The sequence below is a fragment of the Pezoporus wallicus genome, unplaced genomic scaffold (genome assembly GCF_028554395.1).
Source record: "Pezoporus wallicus isolate ANWC-B61680 ecotype Strahan unplaced genomic scaffold, APGP_CSIRO_Pwel_v1 contig_2025, whole genome shotgun sequence".
Lineage (NCBI taxonomy): Eukaryota > Metazoa > Chordata > Aves > Psittaciformes > Psittacidae > Pezoporus > Pezoporus wallicus.
Window position 1 is genome coordinate 614522 of NW_026640253.1, and position 18434 is coordinate 632955.

General features: G+C 36.2%; 1 protein-coding gene across 3 annotated transcripts in view; it reads left to right on the forward strand.

Annotated features, from left to right (window-relative positions):
• Positions 1-18434, forward strand: part of USH1C (USH1 protein network component harmonin) — a 47895-nt gene that overhangs the window by 19798 nt on the left and 9663 nt on the right. Inside the window, exons 14-20 of one of the 3 annotated variants that reach the window (XM_057418223.1) lie at positions 2522-2646; positions 5959-6008; positions 8801-8953; positions 9331-9447; positions 11526-11774; positions 13677-13733; positions 15183-15302. In XM_057418223.1, the coding sequence (XP_057274206.1) occupies positions 2522-2646; positions 5959-6008; positions 8801-8953; positions 9331-9447; positions 11526-11774; positions 13677-13733; positions 15183-15302 (871 nt within the window). Of the gene's footprint in view, positions 1-2521; positions 2647-5122; positions 5200-5958; positions 6009-8800; positions 8954-9330; positions 9448-11525; positions 11775-13676; positions 13734-15182; positions 15303-18434 lie in introns of all 3 variants that reach the window. The other 2 variants (XM_057418221.1, XM_057418222.1) reach the window with 2 other exon arrangements.

Here is an 18434-nt window from a genome sequence, read left to right on the forward strand (position 1 = left end):
GGGTCCAGTGCATGAATAAGTACACCACAGTTATGGAACAGGAAACTGATCTGAAAATCAGCACCTGGGAAACATGAGGGTTATGGTAATAATAAATTCCAATGTGAAATTGAAGTTGGCTCCTTATTTTTAAAATGCTGTAAATGTATAGAGAAAGTTAAGGAAGTTCTGTGTGTCAGAAATTGTTTACTCTGTTGTCACTGAATTACTACTTTTAATTCTAAGAGAAAAAAGAAATTAATACTTCAAGGGAATGGATCAGGGAAGAAACAGAGAAGAATGAGTAAAGAGTTAAAAACATGCATATACTCAGGGGTTTGATGACATATCCACTTAGCTTATATATAAAAAAACAAACCAGCAAAATACAGGTAGTTTGTTCATGGCATGTTGAAGTGTTCACAACACTGAATAGCCTTTTCAGTCCATCAGGCAGTTCTGAAAAAAAAAGTTTTGTAGATTTAGTCTAGAAAAAGGACTATATGATAATTGTCCTGAATAAAAATTTCAGTCATCATAAATTTTAAGTAGGGTTTTGCTTTTCTAAGGAGAAAATTAATTAAATTAAAACTGTGGCACCAAAAGCAAGAAGTTCTGTAACCTGTTTATTCAGGAAATCTGATTTTTATTCTCACAGTCTCCACTGTTTTTAAAATTTCTGTGATCCTAGGTAGTAGATGTATTCAAAGATCGTATCATAATAAAGGCACTTCTATAAATGTAACTTGAGCATTATTTTACATTTTGAACTTTAACTAGTATAACACACTGTTCTCACAGTAATTAGTTTCCCTTCTAAATGATGTTGGGAAATTGCGTGAAAGATAATGTGAAATTGCACAATATCTATTTTGAAGCAGCCTTTTAGATCCAAGATTGACCCTGAAGTATTCAGCTTTGCACTTTGACATCTTAAACAGCTTTTACTTCATATTAATTCACTTAAGTCCCTTTTCATGTACTTGTATTAGCTAAAATTATCTGATAGAAAACGTGCAGGAATTTCTGAATCTTTGAGGTGCAAGAAGGAGCATATTCCCCAGCTGTGACAACTGAAGTATCTTCTGGCAGTCCTGTTATAGGCTCTACTGCAGCACATGGATGAGTTCTTACACATTTTCTAATTCCTGGGGAATAGATATCCTGTTCCTTATTGTGATCTACTGTAGAAATCCCTGCAATAGCCATGGAAAGCTGCTATAAAAGCAGACTACCAGAGGTGAAGAATGATTTTATTCTCTGAATCCAGGTTGCCTGTCATAATAAATAGTATCTGCAGTATCCTTCTGAACTAATTGCATCTTTGCTCACTCAGGGGACTTTTGCTCACTCAGGGTTGCTCATTTTAAGGGCTAGCATGTCTTTATACTTCCGTGTATAATTTCTAACTGTTGCTCACGCAGTTGTTAAGCTTTTCCATATTCTAATCCAAACTGTTAAGTCAATGTCAGTCTCCTTGGTGTAGAGGAGGGAAGATGGCAGTATAGGAACTTGGATTCATTCTAAAGCTTAGATTTAATAAGCAATCCGAACAGGCAGTTTTGCTAGAATACAGTGCTTTTCTGTATTAACAGTTTTTGAGGATGACCCTTTGCTCCATTTTTAAAATCCTTTTTGCAGGAATTTCTTGTATAAATTCACTGTGCCATTTATTAATATCCTGCATGCGTTTTTGGGGGGGGGGGGGGAATGAAACATGCCTAAATGGTTCTGAATTCTGTGTGCCTCAAATTCATTGTAATCCCTTTGGTTTTTAATTAAAATGAAATGTAAAAATTCTGTCCAGTGTTCCCTGCTATTGACTATGCCTCCAAATTTAAGTACTGACCTCAGCTTTGCCCACATGTGGATATTTCTTAAATTTACTGTAGCTAAATTAGAGATGCCAAAGATAATCCAAGTATAAATAGCATCATTTAGATCTAAGACCCGGTAAATTTCGGCACTGTATATCAGTTTACCAGTTCAAGACGGGCTACAGCTAAGAATAGGCCTTGAATCACTTAAAGGCACCATATATGGAGCTACAAGCTATTAGGTTATATGGCACTTCTTTTGTAAATTACTTGAGATTTGCTGTTCTGTCACCTAATATTTTAGTTAAAACTGTTTTTCTAATAGATAATTCCCAGTTCTAAAAATTAAAAATTAGTAGGTGAGAGATGGATTTTTGGCTTCAATTAAGGTTGACAGTATTGTAGTGTATCACTCTGGGCTTAATGTCTGTGCAGCTGTTTTATATAAATGGCCTTAGAAGTCTCAATATTAAATAAGAATACTCAATTACATTGAATATGACAAATTATCTTAATAGCTTAGTAAATGAAACTTTGATTGAAGGAATTTAGTTTGAGGGAAGGGGCATTTTATTATGCTTTATATTAAATAGAAAAAAACCAAACATACTGAACAGTAAATAATTGTGATTAATTATATTGATGCTGCTGGTTTTATACTCAGAATTCCCAGCTGGTTTTTTTTGGTGTTTGTTTGTTTGTTTGTTTGTTAATTTTTCTTGTAGGATAACAGCAGAGGAAGAAAAATTTAAAAAGGAGTGGGAAGAAGACTGGGGTACTAAAGAACCTCCCAAATCTTTAAAAACTGTAACTGCAGAAGTGCACCCTGCCCCTCATTCCAAACACAAAAGTAAGACATTGATTTCAGTCTCCTTCCTAGGGAAAGTATTTGTCAGGTGCATCACTAAGCTGTCTGGAATATATCACCAGTTTGTATCCAAGCCAAGCTAACTATGACTTGCTTATTTTCAGAAGGCTGAAAGCATATGATAGATTAATTTAATAGCTCTTACTTAACAAGTACCTAACTCACAAAACCTATATCCACTCAAACAATCATGCTTTTTGACAATCAGCAGCAGCAGAAAAAAGAAAAAAAATAAAGCTCACTAAGAAATTAGCTGAAGTATCAGCCTCATGGCTTGGGGTTTTGGTGCATTCCTTTCTGTGTTGTTTCTGTTCAGTGTCTGGCCTGTCAACCTTTTCACAGAGCAGTTCTTGCATCAGTAGACTTGTGCCGATTTCCACTACCTGCCCAAATGGAAGTACTGCTGCATTTTTAATGATACATGATTGTGTTTATGTCCATGTGGATAGGTTGATACGTAAATGTGAAGTTATACATATGAGTCCTTTCATCTCAGTAGAGAAAATATTCTTTTATAGCAATAAGTAATTTTTTAGGTTTTATGGGCATCTTATTGCTGCATTTTATTACTTTTCAAAATGAAGATAAGAAGAGGAGACAAGTGTTTGGATTTGTTCTTTTATTTGGAATCATCTTTGAGCTTTCTTCATTAATCATATCAGCAAATAATGTAACATCATTTTTATATTTGAGAAAAGATCCTGGGAAGTGGAGTGTTCGAAGGTAGAAAATTAGTACTGAATTTGCAGTCTCATTTGGAGTGAAAGAATGCACTTCACTATTCCTGTTGTAACTTTTTTCTTCTCCCTTACTCTTAATAAGTGTATTATGGAGGATAAAGGATACGGTTTTAAGTATTTTAATCTGCTTCCTTCCAACAAAAAATGGAATCCCTACTTTTGGCTTGGAGGAAATGACTTAGTTTAGCTTTCAGAAAATACCTACTCTCTTCAGCAGGATCTCGTTCCTCTTAATTGGGAGCCTGTAGGAATGTCTTGACCTTCCCTTGTTTCCCTTCCATGAGGAGGAGTAAACAACTTAATTGAGTAAACTTAAATATGCAGTGTCATCTAAAATGCAACAGAAGTCATTGTTGCAAATAAGAGAGAGACACTAAACAAAGCAGAATAATCAAAGATTCTTAAGAATTGGTGACTACTGCCATTCATATCTGGTTTATTCCTCCTCTGGCTAAAGTATCTACCACATCATTTTCCTGGGTATCACTTTCTTCAGTTCATGTTCTTTTGACAACTATCTTGAAATGATGATGTTATAATGATGTTGCAAAAATGATCTTAAATACTAAGAGCTTGGATAACAAAGCACGTAAGCATGTACTAATTAAACCCACGCACAGTCAGAACTTCTGAATCAATTCTTAGTGACCTAAGCATGAGAAAGCTAGGCACATTTCTAAGAATTTGCAAAATTCAGGCATCTGTCAAAAGTTGCTGTGTATAGTAGCAGATCTGTTAATTTGAAAAAGCATTGGGAAAAGCAGGGTATTTTTTTCCACTCTGACAGATGGTCTATTTAAGATACTATCTTCAGACATTAAAACACTTTTTTCTTGCGTTCTGTTTTTTTTTTCTGTTCCCCTCCTACTGTCATTTTCCTTACTGAATCTGTCTCTTTTTCCTCCCCGTCCTTTTTTCCTGTCCTTTTCCTCTGTTCATCCATTGCAGCAAATTTTTCACAAATGGGCTGTAGTCTGCACAGCCTGAAAATTGATTTGATATTACTGGGCAGTCTGCTTCAGAATTAGTCGAGAGACTGAGGAGGTGCTATTTGTACACTGCAACTTCTCCATGAAGAATTGCCCAGAAGTGTAAGTCTGGCTTAGTTGTCCAAAGGAATTTAAGACATTTGGAGCTTAATTGTCAGTTAAGAAGCTAAACTGGAAGCTACAGATAGTATGTGGAGAGTGTACCAAAATGGTATTAGGCAAAGGAAAAAGTGGAAAGTGCTTGCTACATAACTGAAGGAAGATCTGGGTCAGGTCTTAACTTGATTTTTTTTGTGTGTGTGTGTGGCTTTGGGGAAATCATTTAACTTTTCATGGATGAAACTGAAATGGGGATTTTTTTATTTTTTTTTCCTGCAACCATCTTTTATCTACTTACAAAAATCCAATTTTAGTCAATTACAGAAGAAGCCACCTATCAAAGCAGGCTTCCCTTCATAGCAGAGCAGACTAATTGGCCATATGCTCCTTGGGGTTGGAGGAGGTTGGAAATTAATTTGGTTTAAGCAGGACCTCTTTTTATTATTTTTTTTCCCTCCCCTCTCCTGTCTCCCTTTTTTCAATTATTTGTTTAAGTATCCCATTGGTAGCTTCGTTTTATTTCATGGACAGTTATACTCAGACAGTGCTGATCTCCTTCTCATTTCATGGGAACCTCCAGTTAGTCTGTCATTTCTATCTCCTCATTCTTTTCCTCCTTTGTTTCTCTAGTAGATGTAAAGGGAGTTGCACATGACCAACTTGAAACAGATGACATGGATGAAATGATCACGAAGCAGGACAAACAGGTTTGCCACTCAGCCTTGACTTCCTATGCTAGTTCGGACTCTTCCTCTGTTCTGCTTTCTCCTGACAGTCAGTCTTGACACTGAACTGATAATTTAGTTTTTCTAGAGCAGTATGAGTGGTCCTTTGGTAGACAATGAAAGGTTATGATGCTCTTGTTGTCATTGCTTTCAAAGAAATCTTGATACAAATACAAAATCTGTCAGTCCTCCAGAAAAGCAGATTATATTGAAACCTGTGTGTTATGAGTGTTTCTTACCTAAAATCATAGTAACAGATTCTTTTGTATGATTTTACTCAGTAATGTTTCTGAATATTTATACACTTGGCTTGAAATATTTTATCCTAGGAAATGGAGCTTTATTTTTTTCAATCTCCTCAAATGCCTCTGTGTTCTGCCACAGGCTTGAAGGAGTTTGAATACCTGTTTCATTTTAAGGCTTGCTAACTGTAGAGTAAGACTGTGAGCACAGAAATCTTAGCAATGCATATGGCTGTATGGTTCTGTGTGAAAGTTACTTGTATTTGCTTTATTTAACATAAAATATGTATCAGTAAAATAAGGATAACATGACTAAATGTACAAGCACAATTGATCAAGAAGTCATTCAAGAAGTTGGTGTGTAATATCAAACCTTTGGTATTTTGGTATTTGGTATTTCAAATAAATTTTAATTAGGTATATGTATCAACATGGATTGGTGTGAATCTGAACCAGTCCTTGACTTTACTTCAAAAAAATTTTGTTTTACCTTTTGTAGCTTTTGGGTGGTTTTATCGGTATGAAGGAAAATTTCCCACAATTCGCAAGGTACAAAGTCTGCTGTGTAAAATTGTTTGCTGTGCAAACTTGTTTGCTGTGCATTTGAATTTTAATTCCTATTTTCCCTTCTCTGTTATTACTAGACATTCTTGATAGTCAAATGCTGCTTCTTTTAGCACGTGCACAAATTAAGATGCATTTTGGGATGCATCTGCTAGGATTTGTCCTTTTGAATTTGTGGATTTTCAAGTTCTGCCTGCTTCAGTGGGAATTGTATGTCAATACTTTGCAGAAGGTGTTCAGTACAGGTGGGCAGTGCGTGTTTTGATGTTCTCTAAAAGTCCTCAAAAGAACGTATTAAAAAAAAGTACAGTGACAAAAATTTTATGGGAACCATTGCAAATCTCCCAGGAAGAAGAGTGCTGAAGGCAAAAAGCTTTTAGGCATGTACATGACATAGAATGAGAAAAAGACCCCCACAAACCAAAAACCCAAACCTTTAAGCTTGATAGAATACTTTTATACCTGTAGAGTTGCTGCTGAAGTATTGCAATTTTGAATTATGAATTTCAAACAATATTTTATTGCTGATGTTGCTTTAGTCTCTTAATTTCTTCCAATTATTAGGGGTTTTGTAGTTGTGTTGTGTGTTTTGGTGGCAATTTGTTGGTTTGAGGTTTTTTTGTGATGGCTGATGGTAATTGACTGGGGTAGAAGTGTCAAGAAGAGTGCCTGTGTCCGTCTTCTGACAACGCAAGGTTCCTGAGGAGGTCAGGATTGCGTCTGGCAGATGAAGTACTTGTTTCACCATCTAGGACTATTGTTTTAACCTTCTGTGTGGATCCTTAATAGAGAACAGAAAATGATTGTACAGTCTGATACTATTTTTCTACTGCTGGCGACTGTAAATCATCATGGATCTGTAGTGTGAATGCCAGTACAGTTAGGATTTCTATCTGAAAAATAGATGTTGTGAAAACAAAGTTTCTTTACACAAATGGGTGATCTTCTATATTGCTGCTGGCAAAGATAGTTTACAGAGCATCCAAATACCTTCATATATAATAATGAAGATTGTGCCCAGTCCATTTTGAACTCTACTACACAGTGTTGACTAGAAGCTTGCAAAGATGTATTTTTGATTTTTTGCTTTTAGAAATATTTTTAAATCTGGAAATGATGAATTTTCATCCTATGCCAAATTTTTAATTGATTTTTTTGTTGTTGTTTAGAAACAAAATTTCACTCAGTACTAAAAATGTCTATGATATGAAATATACTGAATCCATGGGGAAGATGGATGAAAAGGATGACTCATCCTATTGTATCTGAGTGCAGTAAATGCAGCTAATATAGTCTGATACATGTTCGTATTCCAGAACACTTTGGCATGTGTGCTGCCTTTAAAGTCAGTATTTCAAATGTTGATACTAGCAGGCTGACCTGCCAGATATTTACATTTATTAGACAGTACTAAATATATTTTTCTAATTTATTTAAAGATATCACTAATTGTTATTAAGGTACAAACTAAGAGCCCTGAATGAAACATGGCCACAGAATTATCTTGATGTTAAAACATTAGTGTGAAAACCTAGATTTATTTTTTTACTTAATTTTTTTTACATTTTTTGTCTCCAGTGATGATTGATTCCTCCCACTTACCTCCCCAAACACTACTTAACAATGAAGCAATAGACAACCTCCCACTGAACTCGGCAGCACGAATTTCAAGTTAGGTGACTACTTGACTAGAGTTGGCTTTTGTAGTTGCCAGGGAAAATGTCTTGTTTTCTAAGGTCCTGTTATCAATATTACATGTAAAAGGTGGAAGAAAGACAAATAATGCTATCTAAGGTGAAGCATGTTTATTCTTTGAATTCCCAAAACCACCATGGAAAGTCAGAAGCTGATGATAATGAGCAGAGCAAATCAAACCTGAAGCCTTAGCCTCTCTGGGCAGTGGGAATAACTGACAGTAAGTGGCCAGCTGCTCCTCCTTTTTACTTGCTCATAAATGAAAGGAGAACATGGGCTTTCCAATATGAACTTGGCCCTACCACTACAAACAGGAGAAGGTAGCAGAAATCTGACATTGCTGAAATAGAAATAAGGAGCAGGGTATATTTCCATGACAGCAGGAACAGAGATTCCAAGACAACTATGTGGTTTTCCCCTTTGATTGCACTCTATGTGTAAAATTTTAGAGTTGCTTTGTGCTGTATTAGTTCATTCACATGTGTAAATTTTATCCAGTGCATGTAGGAGCTACTTGTTCTTTGTGATGCAGTCTTCTTTCCTGGCAGCAATTCAGTTTCTACACTGATCTAAGCCTTTCCTTTATAAGTGCTTTTTTTGGTTGTATTAAGGCTTGCAATGCTTAGGACATGATGCATGAAAACATAGTATGCATAGAATATTCACATCTACCTATACATGAGCATCTGTCACATGAAAGCAGTCAATCTTGCATTTTTATAAAAATGCTAGAACAGAGAGATGGCAAATCAAGACCTAATCAAAATGGAATGAATATTCAGAGTTTTGTTGTAGGCCTGTGTGCCCTAATATTGTAATTTGCAGAAAAGCAACTGCCTGATCTTGTCCAACTTATGTTAATGTGCACAGGCCTTCCAAATAAGGTTGAATTTCCAGCAGATTTCTGAGGAAATGGACTTAGGACTTTCTTTTAAAAGACTATCCCCGTACTTGCACAGACTGTAATTAAATTTTCAAGGCAGACACTCATGTACTGAGCTTGAAGTCTGGAATGTTTTTATCTGGTGTAAAAATATTTCACTTAAGAAAAAGAAAAACCCCAAAAAATCAAAATTTCCCAGAAAGGGAAAGACCGAAAGAAGTCCAAAAGTGACAGTCTGTGTGAACAAAAGAAGAATAAAAAGGAAATGGAGTTTGAGCAAAAACTTGCCAAAGAGAAAGAAGGAATGTTGGAGAAAGAAAAACAGCTGAAAATAAATCGTCTTGTGCAAGAGGTATGTTGTGTTCTCCCTTCAAGTGCAAAATCATACTGAAAGAAAATTAGCTGACTCTTTAGTGGAATTATCTTAACAGGACACTTGTTTAATTATGTCAAAGATAACGAAGTTTTAAAAAAATGCTGTTTCACTGCAAAACTGTCCCCATGTTTGCATGTTCCTACAGTCAGTTTTTGCCCACATGAGGATACCTCTGCAGTTAATGTGCCTCCATTTGGAACAATGCATTTAGGGAAAGACAGAAAGATAAGAAATGATTCTCAAAACCATTATTAGTTTTTAAACTAATTTAGATGGCACTTCATACATCTGAAATAGACTTGTATTGTAACTATACCTATAACCTTTTTTCATGCACTGATATTATGGTTAAGGTATCTGAGACAGAACGAGAAGACCTGGAAGAATCAGAAAAGGTGCAGCACTGGGTGGAAAGACTTTGTCAGACACGGTTAGAACAGATTTCCTCTGTGGAGAATGAGTCTCCTGAGGTAAAATTCTGGCTTCTTTATATATTGCATGATCTCTCAGAAACACACTGGTTGTCTCCTAAAAGCAACAGGTTTTTACCAGAGAAAAATCTGTTTTCATCTTTGCCTCTCAGCATCACTTTAAGAGGCAGGGGGGAAAATATCAGTAACTGATGAGTTACAATATGTAGCATTTGCTGTTCATGTATTTTAGGCAGGATTTTTTTTAATTATTCTAATTTTTATTATTTTGTTCTTTTTAAGTATATTATCAACACCAGATTAACAGGTTTTTTATTGGCTCATTACCTGTTTGGGCGAGGTGGGACATACTAGGAATAATAAAAATGAGGCTAGAATACCCAACCATATATTTTAGTATCCTATGAAAATACGAACATCATTGATGATGTGCTCTTGGATTCTTCCTAGTGTTGCATGGAATAACGGTACACATTTAGAACATTACAAAAAGATGAGAAACTCACAATGGACAGGGTTTGTTTTTTGTGTTTTACATAGTCCCCTTAAATGAGGGGAGTTGTCAATAGTGAGTGTGCCTTAGAGCCTGATGGTTCTAGATGTGAAGTGAGGCTTTCCCACCATCCTGCTGCTCTGGCTGTCTTCCAAGCACAGCTGCTTTCAAGAGGAACACTGCAGTCTGCTGAACTCCCCTGGGATCTGCGTGAAATTGCAGCCACAGAGGGGACCCTTAGGGAACACTCTCGCATGAATTTCCTTCAGGTCAATGTGGAGCAGCTCTGAAAAAAGCAGCTGGTCTTCTGTTCTCCTGACTTCAGGCTCAGATCCATGTGGCTCTTCAGTACATGTCTCTAGGACAGTGAAATGATTATGCAGTTTTCTCCCACTAGCTAAATTTGGCTAGTTGCATTCTGATAGATCTTTGTCCCACTTACTCTGTAAAGTAAGAGGGAATATTACAGATTAAAATCACTGTTGTATTTCCATTATATTTAAATAGTCTATTACAAATTTTCTACAAAACTATCCAAGCAGTTGAACTGATATAAAGCACAAAACCAGAATGCTTATGAGGGATCAGTGCAGCTGAACAATATTCAGGTATTATTACAGGCTTAAACTGCTACATGGGTTCAAGAGCAGTCAAGATCTCCTGACCTCTGCTAAAGGAATACCTTTTTTTTTTTTCTTTAGTACCAGGGGTCAGTATGCCAGGTAAGGAGATCAAGAAAAATGTCAACAGAGATACCCACTTGAGGGAAGTGTTGTCATATTAGACTAAGATGTGTGTGTCTGTGGGACAGCTCATCTCTCTAAGGTTTCCTCAGCTGAGTCTACAAAATAGCAAAATGAAAGTGTATCCACTAGATTTTCTTAAATACTTCAGTTAGATCACTGATAAAAGAAATGTTAGCAACTCTAACAGCATATGTAGATGTTACATACTGCAACCTTACTTTTTTGTGTGAAGAATCATGTTCAAACTCTGGAGTCTGTTAGCCCCACAATGCATCTGGTGTTGATTGACAGAAATTGGAAGATAAGAGCCTCCTGAGGATCTGAATTTCATAGCACCCTGAAATGCTGCTTAAGCTTACTTTCCCCTCTTGTATTAATGTCTAGTTATGTTTATACCAGAATTGAGCATCTTTCCCTTTTTTTTAACAGCATGGGATTTCAGGGCCTCTCTTTGATTACTTTTTTCTTAAATAACCACCTTTGCAAGGAGCAATTCTGCTTTCTCATCATAAGAGCTAGTGAGGCAAGAGATATCATCTGCAATTTTCCTGTGTTTTTAGGGTTTGTTTTTTTTTCTTACCTTCGGACGACTCCATGCTGTTGGGGTTTTTTTGTGTGTGTGTCATCCCCTTTGCCCCAACAGCCAAGGCTACTGTCACAGCACTTGAATTCTGTTCTTTTCAAACTTAAATCCCAAGGAGTGCCGTTAAAAAGGCTTTTGGAGAAAAAGGTTATGTATAGTCTGTGTGGGAGAAGCCAAGAACTTCCTGTGCAGGAGCAGTTAGGCTGAGTTGTGTTCTAGGATTTGCCATTAATTTCTTTGGAGCTGTTGCAGTCAGCTGAACTGCTAAGGCAGATTTCTGTTCTATTGCACGTAGTTGGCAAGTGGACGTCCATCTGCTCCTCCAGCCACATCAATGCGGCGTTTTGCTGGTGGCCTGCAGCTTCATACCACAGATCTTGATGACATAAACTTAGATGAAGTTGACAAGCCTAACCAACGTGTGCCACCACCTCCGCCGCCACCACCGCCCACTCTTCCTTCAGCATTATCATCTCATCCACTTCCTACATCAAATGTTCCACTTTCAAGAGGTCCAGCCCTGTCAGTAACACCAGCTTCCCAGGTGACCTCATGATCTGTTTGGATGCATGTGCCTTTACCATTCCCCTGCCTGGCCTCCCTCCCCAGCAGCATCACCCACTTCATCCACTGGATCTACCCATCTGCCATATGCAGTGTTAAAAGGGGAGTGAGATGGTTTTACTGTGTCATACTAGTGAATGCAGTCCAGAGGTAGTTTTAAGTTTTTACAAATTTTAAGTTAAAGGGTTTTGCTCTCCTCCCTATGTGTGTTTTACCCCTTGCGCATGCAGGTTCTGGTCTTGACCAGAACATATCAGTTAAAAAGACAATTTGGACTTAAATGTTATATATATTAAAAGAAAAAAACATTGTCAGACCAAAACCCAAAATTGCAAGATTTAACTCATGAGAAAAATGCCTCTGTAGTGAAAATGACTGGTGGAAGCATTTTAAAAATGTGATCGCATTGCTTTGTAACATGAGAAGAAAATGAGTTTTAAAAGTTTGAGCTTCTGATTTTAAACATCAACACTGTATACATTATCTGTAAAATATTTTTAAATGAGCAAGAGCTGGTAATCAGGTTTGACTTTTTTTGTACACACAGGATTTAGGGATTTCTTTGAGAAAACATGGCGACTTTCTCTTTATTACAATCTTAGCCCAAAAGGGGGATCAACAATAAGAAATCTTGTGCCAGACCACTGTAGCGGGGAAATGGCAGCTGTTTTATCATAATTCCCTTTGCTAAGCACTGTAGTTTTTGGTGGGGTTTTTTGCATGTTTACTTGGAAATACTTAGCTTTGCATTTGCACGATTTTGGTTGAGGTAGAGAAGCATATGCAAACTAATCAGTTCTCAAGGGAAACTGGCAGATTATTTCTATGTGAATAATAGCCCTAATGTTAACTGTGAATCTCTTCTTATAAACTAAAGTTGATCTGTGATAGAGCTTGGTCTATGTGGTTTATATGTTTGAAGTGCCAAGAATATGCTAGATCCACTGAAATAGAGATATCATATATACTAATGGATAACAGGTTTCCCAAATTCTTTGTGAAATAAAAATGATGTGAAATGACACAAGTGTACAAAATATTACTGTTCAGAGAAGAAATACATTCTCCTAATGCTGATACGGTTTAGCGTGAGGTGTCCCTGCCCATGGTAGGGGGGTTGGAACTAGTGATCTTAAGGTCCTTTCCAACCCTAACTATTCTATGATTCTATGATAAAAAAATACTCAGAAGTAATATAGGAACTGCCATACTGATGTGATCCCAAACCTATTTATTCCAGTATATGTTCCTGACAGTTTTTCACTGCTAGTTATGGTAGAGAAAAGAGGTTAATAATTAAAGGGAAATACATCAGGTAACAAGAAAAAAATTATCAAGCTTTCAGAAATAAGTCAGATTTCATTGAATATGATTAGGTTATATGAAGGAAGAACTAAGCTCTTAGTAAAGTATTAAAACTGAACCAAAGCTGCTTTATTTATAAGTAGATAACTTGGTATTCTTGGTGTGGTTTCAGAAACAGAAGAAAAATCAGAAGCTGGACAATTTATCCTTTCTGCTTTTTAAAGAGTCCATTTTAACATGACAGATAAGCAATGTGTTTATTTTACTTCCAACAATTAAAGATCGTGTGCTTAAGCCTGCCAAAGCTGAAAATAAGACAACTGGTGTTGTCCCATAAATTTACTTTTCAAATATTACTCAAACTATTAAATCTCTGTGTTGCCAAGTCAGTTTTTTTTGCCCCAGATCATCTAATTTCAAATTCGGCTCAAACAAATACCTGAAAAAAAATGAATAAAATGCTGTCAATTCTTGACAAGTAGCTATTAAAATATCTGGTATAAATTGATCTGTTTCTCAAAACTGTTATTAGTCATATACTTTATATGAACCCAGTACTAAGTCTATTACTGTTTAGGTTGTAAGAAACACCTCCCACGTTGGCAAAGTGTCTTCTGTGTCAAGCAATCCACTGGTATGTCATATACTGTTAATAAATACTGCAGTTTTATGCAATGCTAATGTCAAGTAAATGACAAGGGTTTGACTCTGCATGGCTAATTTACTTGAAATTCAACACTTGCATTCACATGCTTGGATCCATTGCTGTGTTACAAGATATCTAATACCAAGTAGTGGAAGTGACTCCTAATGGTCTGAGGACTTCATATTTCAACACTTCAGCTATACTTGGTCTGTGTTTGTGTGTTCTGGTTGTCTGTGTGTCATGGAGGATATACTTTGTCCTGTCAAGGCAGACAAAAGGAGATAGGACCAAACTGTATTTTAAACATAATGGATGCTGAAAAGAAAGCTTTCTTCCCAGAAGAACCAACATTAGTTTGATAACTCTTTCCATTCCTTTTGATTCAGAATGACCAAATACCAGGTTTTTCCATTCCAAGCAGCTCTAGAGAGGTCTGTCTCTAAATTGTGCAACTCCAGGAGCAGTTGTCCAGTTCCAGTGCAACTTTAACAAGTTGATATCTGTGAACCTGCTGATTCTTCTAAGATCAGAAAGCTTAATGATATGATGTATTTTGCAGTGTGGAGCAGTGTTAATTAGGGGATAGCCACAGGGACTTTGAAAGATCTGGTTCCAAATTTATTTTTTTATATATATATATATATTATTTTGAAAAAAGCAAAAAAAGTTGCTTAGCAAATTTGCTGGAAGCAATTTAAATTTTGGAGGATGCAGCTTGTACTACATTAATGATATCTGGAATACCTTTCCTATGAGAAGCATTAACAAAAGTGTGCTGAGAGTTGCTGGGGTTAAGTCAGAAACTAAACCCACAGGGCTGAGTTTTGAACTCCTGAATAAAACTGTGCTTGGCGTCAGTGGGAGTTTTGACTGAGTAATAAATGTACAGTTGGGTTAGTACGTGCTGCCTGAAGAGGTATCAGATGCCTCTGGATATCTGTACTTCATGGAGTCAAGGCTAGGTAGTTAGCGTAACTAACCCTTGCTCTTAAGATAAGTTAGCTTGAAATGATTTATGGAAAGACTGCTGCAGTCCTGGTGAATTTCATCTTAGATTTGTTTAGCCATAGATTAGTTAAAATCTTATTTCAGGTTCACTCTGTCCTTAAACTCAAATTCAGTTTTGTTTTTTTTTTTTTTTCCCTTGACATTTCTTATTCAATTCATTGCCTTTATGGGATAAATGCCAAAAGCAAGGATGACATTTTTCCATGATTGTGCTGAAGTCAGAGATGAGGGGGGAAGCAAGAGAAATTATGGTTTAGTTTGTTGACTTTATAAGTCTTAGTTTAACTAATTCTGTAAGTCTTTTATTTTTTTTGTATTTATGTCATTAGATCCATTACCATAAGCTATTTGATTTGAGGCATCTTGGTGAAGTAACAGATTTGCATAAGTTACATTGTGAATTTTAATTTTCTTAAATTAACCCCATAGAAACTTGCTCCAAGTCCACCTACCCAACGACATCCAGGGGTACCTATAGTCTCTAAACCAGTTATGCTGCACCCTGACCCAAACTTTATGGTCAGGCCAACAATCAAAACAGAGGCCCTGGTAAGCCTTTTAATGTGTTTGGTTTTTTGGGGTAGTTTGGTTTTGGGGTGGTTTTTTGAGCACTGTAGTACTATGGGATTTGTTTTTTAATTGTTCTCAAAGAATCAGTGCTTGTCTTGTTTTCTGCTAACTAAATTTCATGTAGATTTTTCAAGTGATCATTAATGGTAAGTATAAAAGAATATTTTTTCCTCTCCCCCCCCCCCCGATCCAAAAGTCACCTTTAGTGACAATTTTTATACTGGGGTGCATAATTCCACAGCAGTGTAGAGCCTTAGACTCTGGAGATCTTATTTCCCATTTATTCATATGCTGGTTTTTATTCTCAAAAATTCTGAATTCGTTTGCCTGAAATTAAATAGTAAGAATTATACTTTGGTTTTGCTTTGTAAATATTCATGAACATAATTGAAATATAGATACATACCTCATAATTTCATTTCCAGAGATAAAAAATAATGTGTTGTTATATCTTAGACTCCAATGTGTGGGTTACTGCAACGTTGACCCAGTACAGATTCATTTTCTTATTTCTTTTCCATTCTGTTTCAAATGTAAATGAAGAAAAAAATGTTAGGCTAAATATTTTAGGACAAACCATGTAGCATCTTTGGGAATTGTGGTATATGAAGGAAGGTGAGCCAAGGCTTACTGGAGAAAACAAGGTGAAGGGAAAGGGAGAAATACTGTTTTGACAGGTGATAACTCCCACGTGAGAGCCCTGAAAATTCATCTAAAATAGCTGGTAAATCAATTAGTAATATTTATTCTTGAGGGACATCATGACTTACGCTGTTAGAAGTAGAGTTGTGTACCTGTTATATGCATGTGTGCAGACGTGTTTATAAGAGCAAGGCAATGTATTTTAATATTAGAACTAAGGGATGGAAAAAATGTCACATTTGCATTTCCCTTAATTAAGAGCCTATGCTATATCTTACAATAAGTGTTGTGCACAATATTCTTTGCTGACTTTTATTAATGTGATAATTTTTTTTAATCATTTTCTGCTTTAATAATTATGATACTCATACTGTTTTATTTTCCCAGTTGCAGTTTGAACAAATTTCAGTGATATTTAGTAACCATTTTTCCCACGGTCATAGTAATCTTGACACTTCTGTATTATAAATGGATTGAAATCATAAATGAGTTTTTACAAGTTGCTCAAGAGGAGACAGGTACACAAGCTAAAAATACATTCAAATCCCCCCAGTGTAGATACTTCCCTCAGTTATGCGCGTTGCAGTTTTCAGTTTGATTGTGTTCAATAATTCAGCATCTTTAAGCAATATGAAATTGCTTAGGGGGGAAATGAAGAGAGTATAATATAATCTAGCTCTTGAAAATAAATGCCTGGTGTACAAATACAAATTAGTCTGAAGAATTGATAATACCCTGAATGTGCGATCAGAGGACAGTCTTGGTACTGACTGAAAATATTGGGTTTGGGTTTTTGTTAATGTTTCCTATGAGTTTGAGAAATTTACAGTAAGATCCACCTCCATAGGGAAATTTTTATGCAGGCATGCACATTTTCCATATCACAAGTCTGCAAAAATGCGTCAGATATCAATCATCTTCATTCCCAAACTGCCTTATATTAGTTGGAAGATCACAATTTCAGTGGAAGCAACATTCTGATTGAGAGAAGCATCAGTCTATAAATTGGTTCTGTAGACCTGTTAGGTCTTACTTCCATTTATGGCTTAATGCAGTAAAATGTGTTCATCCTTACTGCAATAAAGTCACAGTAGTATATGGAGTAAGACTTGCATGGACATCAAAGTAAAGAGGGAGGCTATGTCTTTTAGTTAAAAAATCAAAAGACCAGGGTATGACAAAATAGACAAGGAGGTACCTGCCTGTTTCCAGAAATGTGTAAGAATTATAACTTTATTTCATGTCAAAGGAACGGTTTTTGTTTGTCTGGGGATGGGGTGGGGGTGTAGGAGGGGTGTGCTTATTTAAGTCGGTCCTTGTTAAAGACCGATTCAGCTTCTCTTGCCAAATAGAAGTGTCACAAAAGGCAAAGTATAAACCCTATTTTTCTTCTTGCTAGATTTCACAAACCTGATGGAACTCCAGTCTTTATATCTTAGTAATGCATGTAATTCCTTCTACCTTGTTTTTTATCTGAATTTAGCTGTCCTGAGTACCAAACTCTAGAAACTCATCTTGATGGATTTACTTGGACCAAACAGCTAATCAAGAGAGCTTATATTTGAACAATTCACTAGTAAAGGTGAAAAGCATTAACATAAGGATAGAATAAACATGCAAGAATAGGTAAACCATTCCTGTTATCTGGAAGGTAGGTAGTTGGGCCAGATAACAGAAGCCTCTGTTGTGACTGAAGTATTAACGTTAATTTAATTCAGGTCAGAATTTCCAAGTCTTTTAACATTTCATGCAAATAGAATTTTTCACTTAGACATAGGGAAAATAACTCTCAAATGTGGCCTTGAATGCTGAGAGCTGCTCTGGGTCAAAGTCAGCATGAAATGTTTGTCTCTGCTCTACTAGAGTGAATTGGAATATACTTATGGGGAAGTCAATTAAATTTTGACTCGGAGAACAGGAGAAGATTATTATGATTTAGTGGTGGGATTTTAGGAGAAGCAAAACCAACATGAACATTAGTCTCTGCTCTCCCAACTCACTAACATCCTGTTGTGTTAGAAAGCTTTGATGCACTTGCTTCACTAAAGATTTTTTTCTTCTTCATATTTTTGTGGTTGGATGCAGCATTTCTAAAAGGAAGAATAAGTATTTAAGCTTTCCTCTAATTTGCAAAATTTGAAGCTTGATTCAAATCAAGCAAATGGGAAGATGTGCGATAACTGTTTCAGTTATTTGCCATAGCTATACAAAAAACATCTCGAAAAGGAAATGATTGTTTTTTTTCTCTCAGTGGCTAGAGAGGGGCTGAAGACTTTTGTGAAAAATCTTGCCATACTGGCCCTCTTGAAGACAAAAACTCAGTCTCTGTATTAATTAAACAGAGACCACAAATCTTTTCTTAACTCAGCAGTAGATATGTTTTTTCAAGTAATGGTATAACTATAGGACACTGACAGAATCAGTAGTGAAACTGATATGTAGTCATTTGGTTTAAAGCAAATTCAGTTT